The sequence below is a fragment of the Molothrus ater genome, chromosome 1 (genome assembly GCF_012460135.2).
Source record: "Molothrus ater isolate BHLD 08-10-18 breed brown headed cowbird chromosome 1, BPBGC_Mater_1.1, whole genome shotgun sequence".
Taxonomy (NCBI): domain Eukaryota; kingdom Metazoa; phylum Chordata; class Aves; order Passeriformes; family Icteridae; genus Molothrus; species Molothrus ater.
Window position 1 is genome coordinate 5,062,533 of NC_050478.2, and position 13,404 is coordinate 5,075,936.

Here is a 13,404-nt window from a genome sequence, read left to right on the forward strand (position 1 = left end):
ACTGCTGTACAGTGTGCACTGAGAGCTTACTCTTCACTTAGGAGGTGCATTTCCATGAGCATTGGTGTCAGAGAACACTGAGACACTGGGATGATGAATGACAAGTCATGCTAAATGCTTTATCAGATTGCACAGTATCTCTGTAGGCTTCCTGTTGATGTGCTGCACAGTGTAGATTTGATGGGCAGGAATTTGTTTTAGCTGCATTTTTTCCATATCAATCACTAAATGTTGTCTGCTTTCCTTTGTCTTCTGTTGGGCTTTGAGATCAGTTGCTCATCACCAGCTTTCTTTAAACATCCTTGTTAATGACAGCATTATTTATATTTATGGTTAGACTCTAGTTCTGACCCTTCTCTCTGTGTCTTGTTTTGTCTTTTCTTGGTATGTGGCCCTTCTGGGCTTGGAAGAGCTTTCCAGTCAGCCTCAGCCAAACTTAATTTCTTTTTTATATCTTTCTCTGACTTAGGATTCAACTTCCTGTACTTTGGGTCCGTACTTGCTACTTGTGAATTTTTAATGAGAAAAATAAGAGGGAATTGTAGTAATCAAACCTAATACCATGTATAATACACACCAGAGTGCTTCATAGCATTATCTAAAATAGAGGTTTTATTTTATGGAGGAGTCAAAGGTATTTTTTTCTTTTCTGGAGACATTGTAGTGGATTTGTTTTCTCCTTGAAAATCTTGTAACTGTAAATACAGAGCAAGATACCTCATTTCCAGTGTGAACCTCATCCTCGGGCCACTAGGTTCTGTCTAAAAGTGAGATTGAGGAGTTTGCACATGGAGCACAAATCCATAGTGAAACTGCATTTAAGCAGAGATCCAGCTGAGTTTGGATGTGCTCTCTCTTGCCCAGTTACTCCTGAACTGGTTTGAAGCTGGCTCAGAAGCTGGCAGTCTGTGCAGTCATGCTGGTGTTTCCCAGCAGTGTGGTCAGTTTGTTAAGCACATCCTCTGGTGTGGTTAAGGCCCTGGTTCCAGTTCAGCTGGATTAGTTTCCAGTTAATTTTAGCAGTTATTGTATTGCTGGATTGGGAACAGGCCACTGTGCAGAACAGTCATTTCCCCCTTCAGATTCTGATTCCCTCATCTCTTAGTCCAGTGGAATGGAGGTGGTGTGGGATTTTGTCTGTATCCTGAGGCAGTGGAGGCTTTACCCTGGTGAGTGTGTCACACACTAACTGAGACCTCTGGTATCAAATTTGCATGGAATTGCTCAGCCTCATGCTGCTACCAATCCTGGCCTTCCTGCAGGAGGTGTTTTCCTTGACAGTGAAATTCCCTTGACTTCTTTCAAAGCAGCTCCTGCCTTGGCTGTGGGTTTCTCTTTGGGGATTTGGTTATTCTCTTGCTCCATGCCAGGCTTCCTGAGCCAGAATGCTGGAACATTCCACGGAGCAGTGCTGGGAAATGCAGCTTGGCTTTGTTCTGTGTATTCCCTGGTGCTGTGCTTAATGAAGTTGCAGTTGAGTTGTGAGTCAGAACCAACTCCCAAACTTATTGATTTGTGAGTTGGAAAAATCACAGTTTCGTGGTGCTGTGGTGCCAGTGGCCAAACCCTGAGCAGACAAAGGGGGATGATCCTAAGAACACTTTTTCCAGCAGAAGGGTGGCTCTTGGATTGCTTCTCAGCTGTTTCCTATGGTGGGCATTTTGCTGATCCCTTTTTGCTGTTCTTCTTTCTGCAGAGGACTGGCAAATTCCCCCACTTCTATGAACATCTCAATGTGAAAGTGGTTTTAAAATAAATGTGCTTTAAAAGTGTCAGGCAGGACTGGGAGCAGATATAGCCTGGGTGTGAATCAGCCTTTTCACAACCAGGGCTGGCTCTGTGCATGCCCTCTTGTCTGTCTACCCTCCACCCCCCTTTCAGGGTTAAATACAACCTCTGACTTGGCTAAATAGAGGATTTTTTGACCAAATGAATTTGAGCACCATATGATCTGCCTCCTCATGTTCCCTGAGCCCTTTGCAGGAGAAGGGAAATGTTTGTGAACCAAGTCTGCTAACGGAGTCGTGGGTGGAAAGAGGACAAAACGAGTACGTGAAGAACCACATATTTTCACTGGACTTCTAAAACAAGTGACAGTTTGTTCTCCAGATTAAGGCACATTTCAGAGGAAAAACCTGAACAGTGGATGTGGAGGGGCTTCTTTGTTGGGATATTTTTGATGTCACAGAAATTCTTGTCCAGAATAAGAAGCCTCAAAGTTCATAAGCACATACTCTTTAAATGTGAAAATATGACAGGCTGAAGGCCAGGTGAGTCCTTATGACACACAACAGAAGATGCTTTTCTCAGAGCATAAAGGTGAGATTTCAGTGAAGGGGTCCATCTCCAACATCTGAAATCTTAGCTGTCTTCAGTAAAGATTCTTGCTCGGATGCAGGAAGTCCAACATATGTCAAAACAACCTGAGTTACATCTGGGTTGTACCTTTGGGTAAGACCCATGTCAAATGTCACTAAACATGAGTGTGTTTCTCTGCTTGGGTGGGGTAAGGGAAGGCTGAACACTGACTATGTTTGCATAAAATGTTGGGGCACTGTTATGTAACTTCGTTTCTGTATTTTTTTTTTCATTTTCCTCTGGGTTTTTTTTCTGTTTTTGTTGTTAGAGTCTTCTGTGTTAAGATTGTGTCATCTGCAAATATCTTGAACTAAACAAAGATTTTTTTTGGTAAGAGGAAGCTGAAGGTGCTGTTCAGGGCAACCAATTTATCTCTCAATTTATTTCCACTGGGTTTACTGGATGTTTTGGTGTCCAGGTGAAGTTGGTGCCAGTGGGCCAGAGAAGATGGAAAGTGAGAAACAGTAGCTCTGCTGGCTGCAGCAAGCTTTTAGATGAGCTCAGCATTTACTGCTTTGCACCAGCTAAAGGACACTGTGCACCCATGTAATTGTTTCCTGGGCAGTTTGAATTGTGCAAAATGAACCTTTCCACATGGTGTTTGTATTCAAACCTTGCAGCTTCTGCTTTCGTAGGAGAGTCCAAAAGGAAAACACTCTTCTAAGTGAAAACTGATCTGCACAATTGTTTTAGCCTAGAAATTCAATTTGGATAGTTAATAAAATAAATGTTTAAGAGGAAGGGGTTTTTTTCTACCTGAACCTGAAGTTTGAGAAGAAAATCAAACTAAAAACCTCTTTTGTATTTTTCACTTGCTTCAGGAACTTACAAGGTGAAACTTCTAATTCTCCCATGAGCCAAATTTATGAGAGTTTCTGTTCTTCAGATCCAAAAATAATTTTCTCTTACCTTTTTGATTGTGAGTTAAGAAGAATTAACTTCTCTAAAATTTTCTAAAACCGACGCCAGCTTTTCTAAACTAGCTGAGTTAGTTAGTTAGTACTGAGATGTTCTTTCCCTGTAAGTTTCCTGTTCAAAGACAAAGCTGCAATTTATGTTCTCCAGTTGTGCCTGCTTTTCTCATTCTTTAAGAACTTCCCAGTACTGCTGACATTGCTTTGTGCCCATAGCTGTAAAACCCCTACTAGTCCCTATCCAGCCATTAAACCACAGAAACCCAAGTTTGAAGGGGCTACATGGCACAGGCTTTGGAAAAGAGGCTTAGCCATGCCATGCTGGAGCAATAAAGAGTTCTGAGAAGTATCTCCAGTTCAGCTGCAAATACAAAGAGGGCAGTAGGCAGTGCCTGTGAGAAGCTGGGCCTTGCACAAGGGGCCTGGTGCGAGTCACTGGTTCCGTTTATTCCTGGGTGCAGTTTGAAGAAGTGGTTTGCTCTCTAAAGCCTGGTTTGTCATGGAAGATGATGTAATTCACACCATGCTTGGGAGAGAGACTAAACATGCTTCTAGGGAAGGATCTGAGCTATTCCAGTTTTGTACACAGTGAAGAAGGGACTTATTGTCAGAACTCAGCCTCATTTCTTCTCTAGTTAATGATTTCCACTTTTTTTTTTTCCTGTTAGGGTTGTACCAGCCCTTAACAGATGAGATTTTTCCTGATATTCCTCTGCACAGAATTTGTAGGAGCTGAAAGTGCCTAATTTTATCAAGCTTGTTACTTTCAGCTTGAGTCCTGGCAGCCCCCTGCTTTTTCCATTTTCCCCTTCAGCTTCTCCAGTACTCAGCACTAAGCCAGCTGTAGCATCAGTATCTACTTAAAAACCTTCCAAGTGTCATGTGTGTGTACATTTTACATTTTGGCTTGTTCAAATAACTTCTCAGTTGCTTGTGTTCACAGGGGTTTTACAGCCCCCCTTGAGGTTCTGCCCCCAGGGGTGCATTGTTGCCTCTGCTTTCCTGCAGCAAAAGCTTCACCTTCTGACTCTGATCCTGACCATCATCAGTGAATTTCTTGTATATTAAACGATGATACATTAACTGGGAATCAGTTCTTCTAGTTTAAACTAAGGTGTTTAACTCTTCTAGGCTCTGTTTTGGATATTATCAAGCACATTGTGGCCAAAGGAGAACACAAGACTGGTGTCCTGGATGAAGCTTGTATAGCCACAATCCTTAAGGAGGTGCTGGAGGGACTGGACTACCTGCATAAAAATGGGCAAATCCACAGGTATTTTATGTTTTTCTCATGTCATAAAATGTTATTGAAACAGAGTAGCTGAGCACAGAGTCCCATCCCATAACTTGCTGAGGGCATAAAGAGAGAAAAGTAAAGGTAGGAGCTTTATTAAAATGCAGAATTCAAATGTTTGTATTCCATATGCTATGTCTATATATAATGACTAGGCCAAATTTGGGTAAATTTTGGGGTGTTGAAAGTTCTAATATAGGGGATCTTTTTCTAAATGTCAACATTCAGCTGCAAAGTGTAGTTGATGGAAAGCTGGAAAACTTCCACTGGCTTTGTTTCTTGCAGAGCTACAAATTACCAAGAGCACTTTGTAGGCAGAGTTGAGCAATTTAATAAAAAGTCCTTCCAGCTCTGATTCTTTTTTTTTGAGGTTAACTGTAAGATCAACATAATGAAATTTGAATTTGAGTAATTTTATTAAAAAAAAAGGAAAAGAAATAAAAATAATGGAAAAACTTCTTCTGCAGGCAAAGCTCAGTTAACTAATGGCCTGTGATCTGACAGATCACTGAAATTCATGGGTTTCTATGCTGGTATTTGTCTGGGATGTGTTTTTAAATCACATTTTCCTCTCGCCTGGTGTCAAGGTGTTGTGTAGTTCAGTAGGAGAAGATGCTAAGTTGGTCTGTTCTGTGTTAAAAAGACTGAGATTTGCAATCCTAAATATGTGCTGAAAATAGAATATACTGCTTGTGGGTAATATACACAATCCCAGCCACAGACTGCTACTGGAGCAGCCTCTTCTTTCTTGGGAATTTTGTGAGCTTGGCTCTCCTCTGGTACAATGCCATTTTAAGCATTGCTGCTGCTATGCTGGAGTAAGTTTCTGTCCTCTTAGAGCTGCACAAGAAGAGGTAATTTTTTTGCCAAAATGTTATTTTAATTAGAAAATACAAGAAGTATTCATAGTTTCAATCAAACTGACTGACTTTTGTAGGTTATTTTGGATTAAAAGGAAAGAAACAGTTGGAAATGATTCAGGTGGAATTCTTCTCCCTGAAAGACGTCTGAAATTTTGGTTTCCAGTCTCAACTAAAATTCTGGTTTTACAAGAATCATTATCTTCATTGGAGACAGTTTTGATTTCATAGCTGGTTGCTTGTTGCTTAACTTTGTTTTTTGAGATAAGACTTGAGGCAGCTCTGGGAATTTAGAGTAAAGCAATAAACCAACTTATTTGCCAATTACATGGCAGTAAGTTTTCACTTTGCCATAAGTAATTGACAGAACTGTGTTCATCTGTGACCTGCAGTAGGTTTGCTTGGCTGATTCAGTTGTCTTCTGGTCTAGTGAAATTGAAATATATATGTTAAAGCAGTAGAAACCTGGTAAATCTCAGTTTCTTGGAAGATACTGCATAATCTTTCATGTATTGAAGAGAGGTGGTTCTCCATTTGGCTGGCTGGAGTGGAAAAGCAAAACTAGTAAATGTGGTAAAGATTAGAGATAATAAATTTATGTGTGTAGTGTGTTTTTTTTTTTTTACTGTACTCAGCAAAAATATCGTGTTCACAAAATTCAAACTGCTGGTCTGAAGAAAATATGATTCATATTGAATCATTTGGAAGTGAACTGGATCAAACCTGCTGTGACCATTCTCATCCTGCTCATCGAAGCATTTTGCCCAAACTTCAGCAAAGAAATCAGAGCTGTGTCATTGCTGCAGCTTAAGGTTGTGGTTATGCATCAGCCCCTCTGCATGTGTTTCATCCCTATATTTTGGGGCTGCTCCAAAAACTGTGTAATATTTTATCACAGAAAAGGATTTGGATTATCTTATTGTGCTGGGCACAGCAGTCTGGGGAATTTGGAGAAGTGGGATACAGAAGGAATGTTGTGTGGTTTCCTACCTGTGATGCAAAGCTGTTTGGGCTGTTGGCAGAAGGCAAGCTGTCATGCCTTTGAGGGATGAAACATGTTTCCTTAATGGAGTTCATCATGCTGTGTTCCATTTTATCCAGATGTGTGTGTGCTCCTGAGGCAAACACAGTTTCAAGTTGTAGTGCAGCTGGGACCTTTCCTCAACTGTAGGAATATCTGTACGGTTTTCCCGTTTTGCTTCATGCTAGGGGTCATAATACCGGCCATGCCTGATGGGAAAGGCAGGTGGAAATCTTGCAGCCATGCCTGGGATGCTCTCAGAGGAAGTGTTTAAAATAACTGAACTTTGGTCCCCTGGGTCAGCTTAAAGTATCTGGCTCTCAAGGAAAGCACATCAAGTGGTGGCTGAACTGCAGATATTGTATTGTAGTGTGGGGCAGCTGTACTTGGGGTGAACATTAGGCCAGAGCAGGATCAGCTGTGAAGGGTCAGAATTGAAGGGCTTTAGTTAAGACCTGGAACAGCCAGCCCAAAGCAAGCAGCCATCCAGCAGAAAAAATGTTCAGCTGGTTACACTAAATCTCCAAAGTCTGCTTATATTACGCCTTGGAGAAAACAACTTGATAAAATTAGAGACACAGCATGAGTGGATGACTGTAATTAGCACATCTGAAGTTGGACAGGCAGGCCAGTGGCACAGCCCAAACCATGAATATTGGGTCCCAAATGTAATTTTGTGGGCACTGTAGACCAGAAGTGGGGCTGTAAATCACCATTGAGATCAGAGAACATATTTCTGTCAGTGGAGCTGCTCAATACTTTTAAATTATGCATAATCTTAAATGGGTAAATGAAGTTAACACGTGAAAAACTGGCTTAATGAAATTTGCTGCTGCTGAATCTTGCTCTGCCTACGCCTGCCTTGAACTTAATGCCACTTCCAATTAAGGTTTGGGGAGCTGTCTTGGTGTGGAAGTGCAAATCCCTGCTTTGGACAGGAGAGGAGTTTGTCAGTATTCTCTAGAGGAGATTAGAAAGCCAAATATCTGGTGAAGGCTTAGATTATAAATTTTTCTTGTTTACTTTCCTAATTAACAGCCAGAGCGAGTCTGAAACTTGAATAGACACCATTGTTCAGGAATAAATGCTGAAATCTCCCACATTGCCCAAAGTGATGTTGTTTTTTTTTTTTGCTTTCATCTTGCAAGGGCTGATGAGCAGTGTCTGAGGCCTTATGGCAAAGACAAAGGAGAAGACAAAATCAGTTTTATTTTCATGAACACTCTATACCACAGCAACAATTGATTACAAATGGTCCCAATCTTCTTCCAAAATCACCAGTGGCAGCCTTATCTGGGAGTTGGCAGCTCCCTGCCTTCCCTGCCCTGTCCCTGTCCCCTCTCTGGTGCCAGCTGCTACTGTCCCTGTTGTGGTTCCTGCGGTGATCCCAAGGAGGATCTGCAATGCCAGTGATCCGGCTCATGTTCAGTGAGTGAAGTGCCTGGGCAGCAGCCAGAGCTCTGGGGACAGAGGGCCACACTGGGAAGCCCTGGGTGAGGCTGTCCTGCAGGAATCTGCTCGGGCACATTTCTCTATGGAAGTCAAACAAGACTGACAGTGCTGTCAGGGGTCGTTGCCAGGCTAATCTGGGCTGGGTGACACTCAGGGTATGTTGTACCTCTTCCCCATTTAGACTCTGATTCCTCTGTGTATTTGGGGATTAGCAGGAGTTTGATGAATGACTTAGAAATAAAACTAAAGCAAAACCAACCCAAGAGGTTTTATTGCTTAAAAAGATTTATTGGAGGGAACTTCAAGGCTTTCTTTTTCAGGTGGTGCTGCGTATGGCAGGCTGACAAATGAATCATGCTGATTAACTGTTACAAGGTCTCTCTGTCTTTCTCCCTATTTTTATCTCTGAGCTTATCTTCTGTTCATGATTAGCTGTTGTGTAACTGAATATTTTAGTTAGTCCAGGTGAAATAATACACTGCTTAAATATAACCAGATTCTCCTATTGCAGCACAATAAATGTGATACTGCCCTGTTTTTTTGTAAAAACAAAAAAAAGCCTGGGAAGTGGTTTAGAGTTGCATGCACTTGAACTATTGGCATGGCAGCAATCCAGCTATTAGTTTGTTTGCTGCTCCACTTACTAGAGAGTGAGAGGAGCAGCAACATGTTTTATATGCTGAGTTAGATCAGCCTGTGCTGCCACACAAAATGTTTGGGGTGTTTTTGGTGTCTTTTCAAAATCAGAATGTGAGCAGCAGGGTGCTGGGACAGCTGTTTGAATGTAGCTTTGAAGAGACCCTGGAAACAATATTCTTGCTGTGCTTTTATGCTGGATAGGTCAATTTTATTTTTTTGGGGGGACCTTAGGATGATTTTGACAGGGAATCAAAGTTTAATTCTTTGCCTCTTTACCCATACTGAGAGTAAATAACTTCTGAAAAATGGGCATCTATCTACCTGCACATACACATCACCAATACTTGCATGTGGGATTTTTGCAGGAGCTCACCTCCAGTTGCAAGTTTTTGATTTAAGATGAAGGAGCTGTTGGATGTATTTTGGCAGAACTTGGCTGTCCTACAGGATTCAAGTTTAATTTTCATGTAGCTGATTATTGCATTGATAGCCATGCTGGCAGGTATTGTGGTTAAACTGGATTCCAGTGAGCCTCTGAAATAGTGTACTTTGATGTTTCTGTAGAGTACTGGGGGAGAACTTCAAGCCCTCCTCTCTGCAGTGCTGTGATCTTGCTTTGGGGAGTGTGTTTTGGAAGTGAACTTTGGTAGGGGAGGATTGAGGAATGGATAACAGGATGCAGAGCCTTTCCACCTCTACTTTCCAGTTTGATTTTCAGTCAGGACACCAGTAATTTGAAAGTTGGCTATTGCTTAGCTGTGGGAAGTGCAATTTTTTATTCAGAGAGATGTACTTTGTTCTCTTCTCTCTTATAGTATGGGATGGGTAGAAATAACCTTTAGAGCTGGTAGTTAATAGAAATTCTAGAGCTTTAATTTGTAAATAGCTCAAAAGCCAGAAGAATAGAAATGTTATCTTTTGTGTCTCAGTTGGAAGGAGGACAAGAGGCTGCTCTAGACTGAGCTAGGTGATTTGTTCCCCAAATAAACACCTTGCTGTGCAGTGTCAAGAACCCAAGGACACTGAACCCCCAGTCTCTGTACAGTCAGACTGGGGTTTGTTGTGGTGGTTTGGCAAAACAGCATGCTTTCCTGGTGGCTGTTTCTTCCACTGCATCATGCAGAAATTCATTGTTTAAAAAAAAAGAAACTTCCCTGTGGTTACGGAGAGATAATACAAACCAGATTGTAATCCCAAAGCTGCAGACAGCCAGAAACAATAACTCCTGTGGAGACAGTTTGCCTCAAAGTGAATAAAGACAGTCTTTGCTCTGAAGTCTAAAAACCTGGGATTTCAAGCTCTGATGGTAAAATCTCACTGCTGCAGAAATCACAGGAGTGCTGGGGGCCCTGCAGCAGCTCCAGGTGATGCCCCAGCTCTTGGGAACTCCCTGCAGCACAGGGGTGCAGGTGGGCTCCAGGGTGATGCCTGAAGGTGTGGCTGCTGCAGTCAGGTGTTTGTCCCCCTGTCCTTTCCCTCACACCCAGGAGCTACCTGTGAACTTTGTCACCGGGTGTTCTGCAGTTACTCAAAGTAACTTTGGGTTAGTCCAAAGGAAAACCCAACTGTTTTGTAGAACAACTCTTTTATCAAAGGTAGGCCTTTTATAAAAGAGAGAGGAGTTTTTAGGTTTTTCTCTCTGCTTTGCTACATGGAGGTGAGAAGCAGGAAAAAATTGATTAAGAGTGGGAAAATAGAAGTTGGGTGATCTCCTAAAGGTTCTACAGCAGTGACAGGTTTTGGTCAGTGATCCATGACTGACTTGTACACTCAGGTAATGGTGGTTTCTAGCAATTCTCAAGTTGTCAGGAGTATTTGAATTTGATGTGTTTTCAGGGGGAATAATCATTCACTGCCTACAGCATTAAATGTATTGAGTGAAAATGGAACAAACTCTGGGCTTGTTACTCTGAAGAAAGCCAGTGCCATTCACACGTGTACAACACAGTTTGTGACATCTTTCTCATGTCACTGCCTTCATCTGGTGTAGATTGTTGAGACTAGGTCACCCAATATAGGCTCTTGCAGCATCTCTCCAGCAGCAGAGTAATTGTTTAAATTGTCTTGTTCATCTGTTCTGCTGTGATGATACATGATGTGAATAGAACTCACTTCAAAATGAGAACTTTGGAAATTGTTCCCTGGTTTGGTGCACCAGAATTTCTGGCCTTCATAGATCCTAAAAGCTGCATATGTAGAGGTGCTTTAAACATTTATTCAGACCACTGCAGTCTTTTCATTCATGTCTTATGCTAAAGCAGGAGAAAAGGGCCACTTGCTAAATTTTTGTGGTAAGATATTAAACACACTTGAAAATATTATAAGGCTGCATCAGAAAATGTTTTTTTTAAATATTTACTAGATTGAATTATATCTTGCCTTGTGGAGTTCTAATAAAACTTTGATACTAAAAAGTTAAGTGAATACTTTCAAAAACAAAAGTTAGACAAAATCCGTACACATTTAGGACAACAAACAAAGAATTGCCACAGAGAAATCCATCCCTTCATGGTAGCCTGGAAATCATCACCAAGTGAGACTGGGAGTGCAGTGAGGACTTGTTTCCCTTGTACAGATACCTGATTTTATAACTGCTTTCTCCATTTTATGGGGATAACTGGATGAAATAGAGATCCTTCTTCCTATGCTGGTCATGCTTAAAACTGTCACCTTACAGATTTTGGAGAAGGAAGTCTTTTTGACAGGTTTCTTGTGAGTCCTGGCTGTCCTGCCTTTCTCCTCTTGTGTCATGTTGCAGACATGGCTGAGCAGGAGCTGTGGGTGGCTTTGTAGATGGGAACAGCTCCTGGCTGCATGGGGAATGCCTTGGACCTTGTGTGTATAGAGATAGACTCACTGCTCCTCCAGAACAGGATGCTGGTTGCCTTTTTCAGCTCCCCTATGTCAATTTTTCTGTGGCCTAATTTGATCCAAATTGGTTGTGTATTTGCCAGAATGCCTGTCATCTTTCCATCATGGCAGGGAGCTGTGGGAATCACTGATATTCCTGTTCCTTCTGCTACCTGATGCAGTTTGTACTCAAACTGGGGTGATGTACATGTGGTAATTTTTTGGAAATTCCTATTTGTGAATGCATTAGGAACATATTCTGATGTGGCATTCACATTCTCTGAAAAAATCCCTTTGCCCAGGATTTTTCTCCTGGGAAGCTGAGAAACCTCAGAGAAAAGGAAAACAATTCTTATCTCATTTGCTTCTCCTGTGTTGTGCTCATGTGGAATGTATTTGGAGATTGTTTACCCACAGGTGATTGTTTCATTGGATTCTGCTGGGAGTTGTTTTCACTGTTTGGCCAATCAGGGCCAAGCTGTGTTGGGACTCTGGAAAGAGTCAGGAGTTTTCATTATTATCTTTTTAGCCTTCTGTAAGTATCTTTTCTGTATTCTTTAGTATAGTATAGTATTTCTTAATATAATATAGTGTAATAAAGTAATAAATTAGCCTTCTGAGAACATGGAGTCAGATTCATCATTCTCTCCCCTCACTGGTGGACCTGCATTTATAATATTCTGACATGCAGGAGATCCTGCAGCATGGTGGTGTCACTGGTGTTGCCACGTGAAGCAAACCCATCTCCTTCCACATGAAATAATTTGACGTGAAATACTGAAATATGACCATGTTATAACTTGATGATTTCCCTCTGTTACCAATGACTAAGGCAGGGTGTCCCAAAAATATCTGGGCCTCCAGGGGCAGGAGGAGACCTTGTGACTCCACAGCTCACTCTGTGTGTTGCTTTTCATGCAGCAGGTGTTAAAGGGTCTTTGTGCCTTGTCCCCACTGCAGTCCTTAGGAAGCAGGTCAGGAAATGGACAGGCTGAATAAATGCATTTGTGGAAGCAGTCCTGTTACATTTTTAGCTGCTGTTCAACATATGAAAGCTTGATTTTAAAGTCTGCTGGGCAGAGACCTTTCCTTATACAAGAGAAAGAAACAGAAGTTCTGGCAGAATAGGGGAAACTTTGCAAGTGGTAAATGAAGTTGGAGATGGAGCTTCTCTCTTGCAGTAACTGCTGAAGGTTGTTAGAAGTGTGGGCTGTTTGGCAAATCCTCCTTGCCACGAGCTGATGTCACAGCAGTGATGTGCTTTGGGGCAAATGTGTGAAGCAAAGGCCTCATTTGCAGGAGGAAGAAGTGGGGCTGTGAATATTGATATGGTTAGATCATCTCCATGTTGGGAGGCAGGCCTAGGTCCAGTGCTTGTAGCATTGTTTTCAGGCTGAAGGAGCTGATGTGTCTGAAAACTGTTTAAGGGTTTGGATTTAGCTGGAGCAACTTGCACCACACTGATGTGCACTTGAGGTTCCTTGAGCACTGCTGCTGGGCTGGAGGCTTGGCCATGGCTGGGAGGTGGAGTCCAAGGCAGGCAGGAGCCGTCCTTGAACCACACCTCCCTTTAATCCTCTGTTAGGCTTGAACCACGTGGGAAGAGAAGGAATTAATGAGAGCACCAAAGCATCAGAGACAAAGCTGGCACAGGAATGAGAAGTGTGAGCTGGACATCATTTGCTGAGATAAAGGAAAATTGCAGGCGCTGCGATAACGGTGCCTGTGTGACAGGCAGGGACACAGTGAGGGATGTGACACACTGCTGCCTGTCTCACTTCATAACAGAGGCTTGCACCGAGTTAGCCCAGGGTCTGCAGCTCTTTCTGTACTGCCTCAGCATCTTCCCAGACCCTGGAGCTATTCAGACAACCAAGATGACAGTGAATTTCAGGCAGATCTCCTGCAGCTTTCTTTAGTGAGTTGTCCCTTGTCTGAGCTGCCAGAGCGACTTGACCTAAAAGAAATCAAATTTGAGTCATGGTTTCTTGGGCCCCAAACCCTCTACTTAAAGCA

General features: G+C 42.2%; 1 protein-coding gene across 1 annotated transcript in view; it reads left to right on the forward strand.

Moving 5' to 3' along the window:
• Positions 1-13,404, forward strand: part of OXSR1 (oxidative stress responsive kinase 1) — an 88,139-nt gene that overhangs the window by 35,040 nt on the left and 39,695 nt on the right. Inside the window, exon 4 of the mRNA XM_036406894.2 lies at positions 4,404-4,545. Coding sequence (XP_036262787.1) covers positions 4,404-4,545 — 142 coding nt within the window. The remainder of the gene's footprint in view (positions 1-4,403; positions 4,546-13,404) is intronic.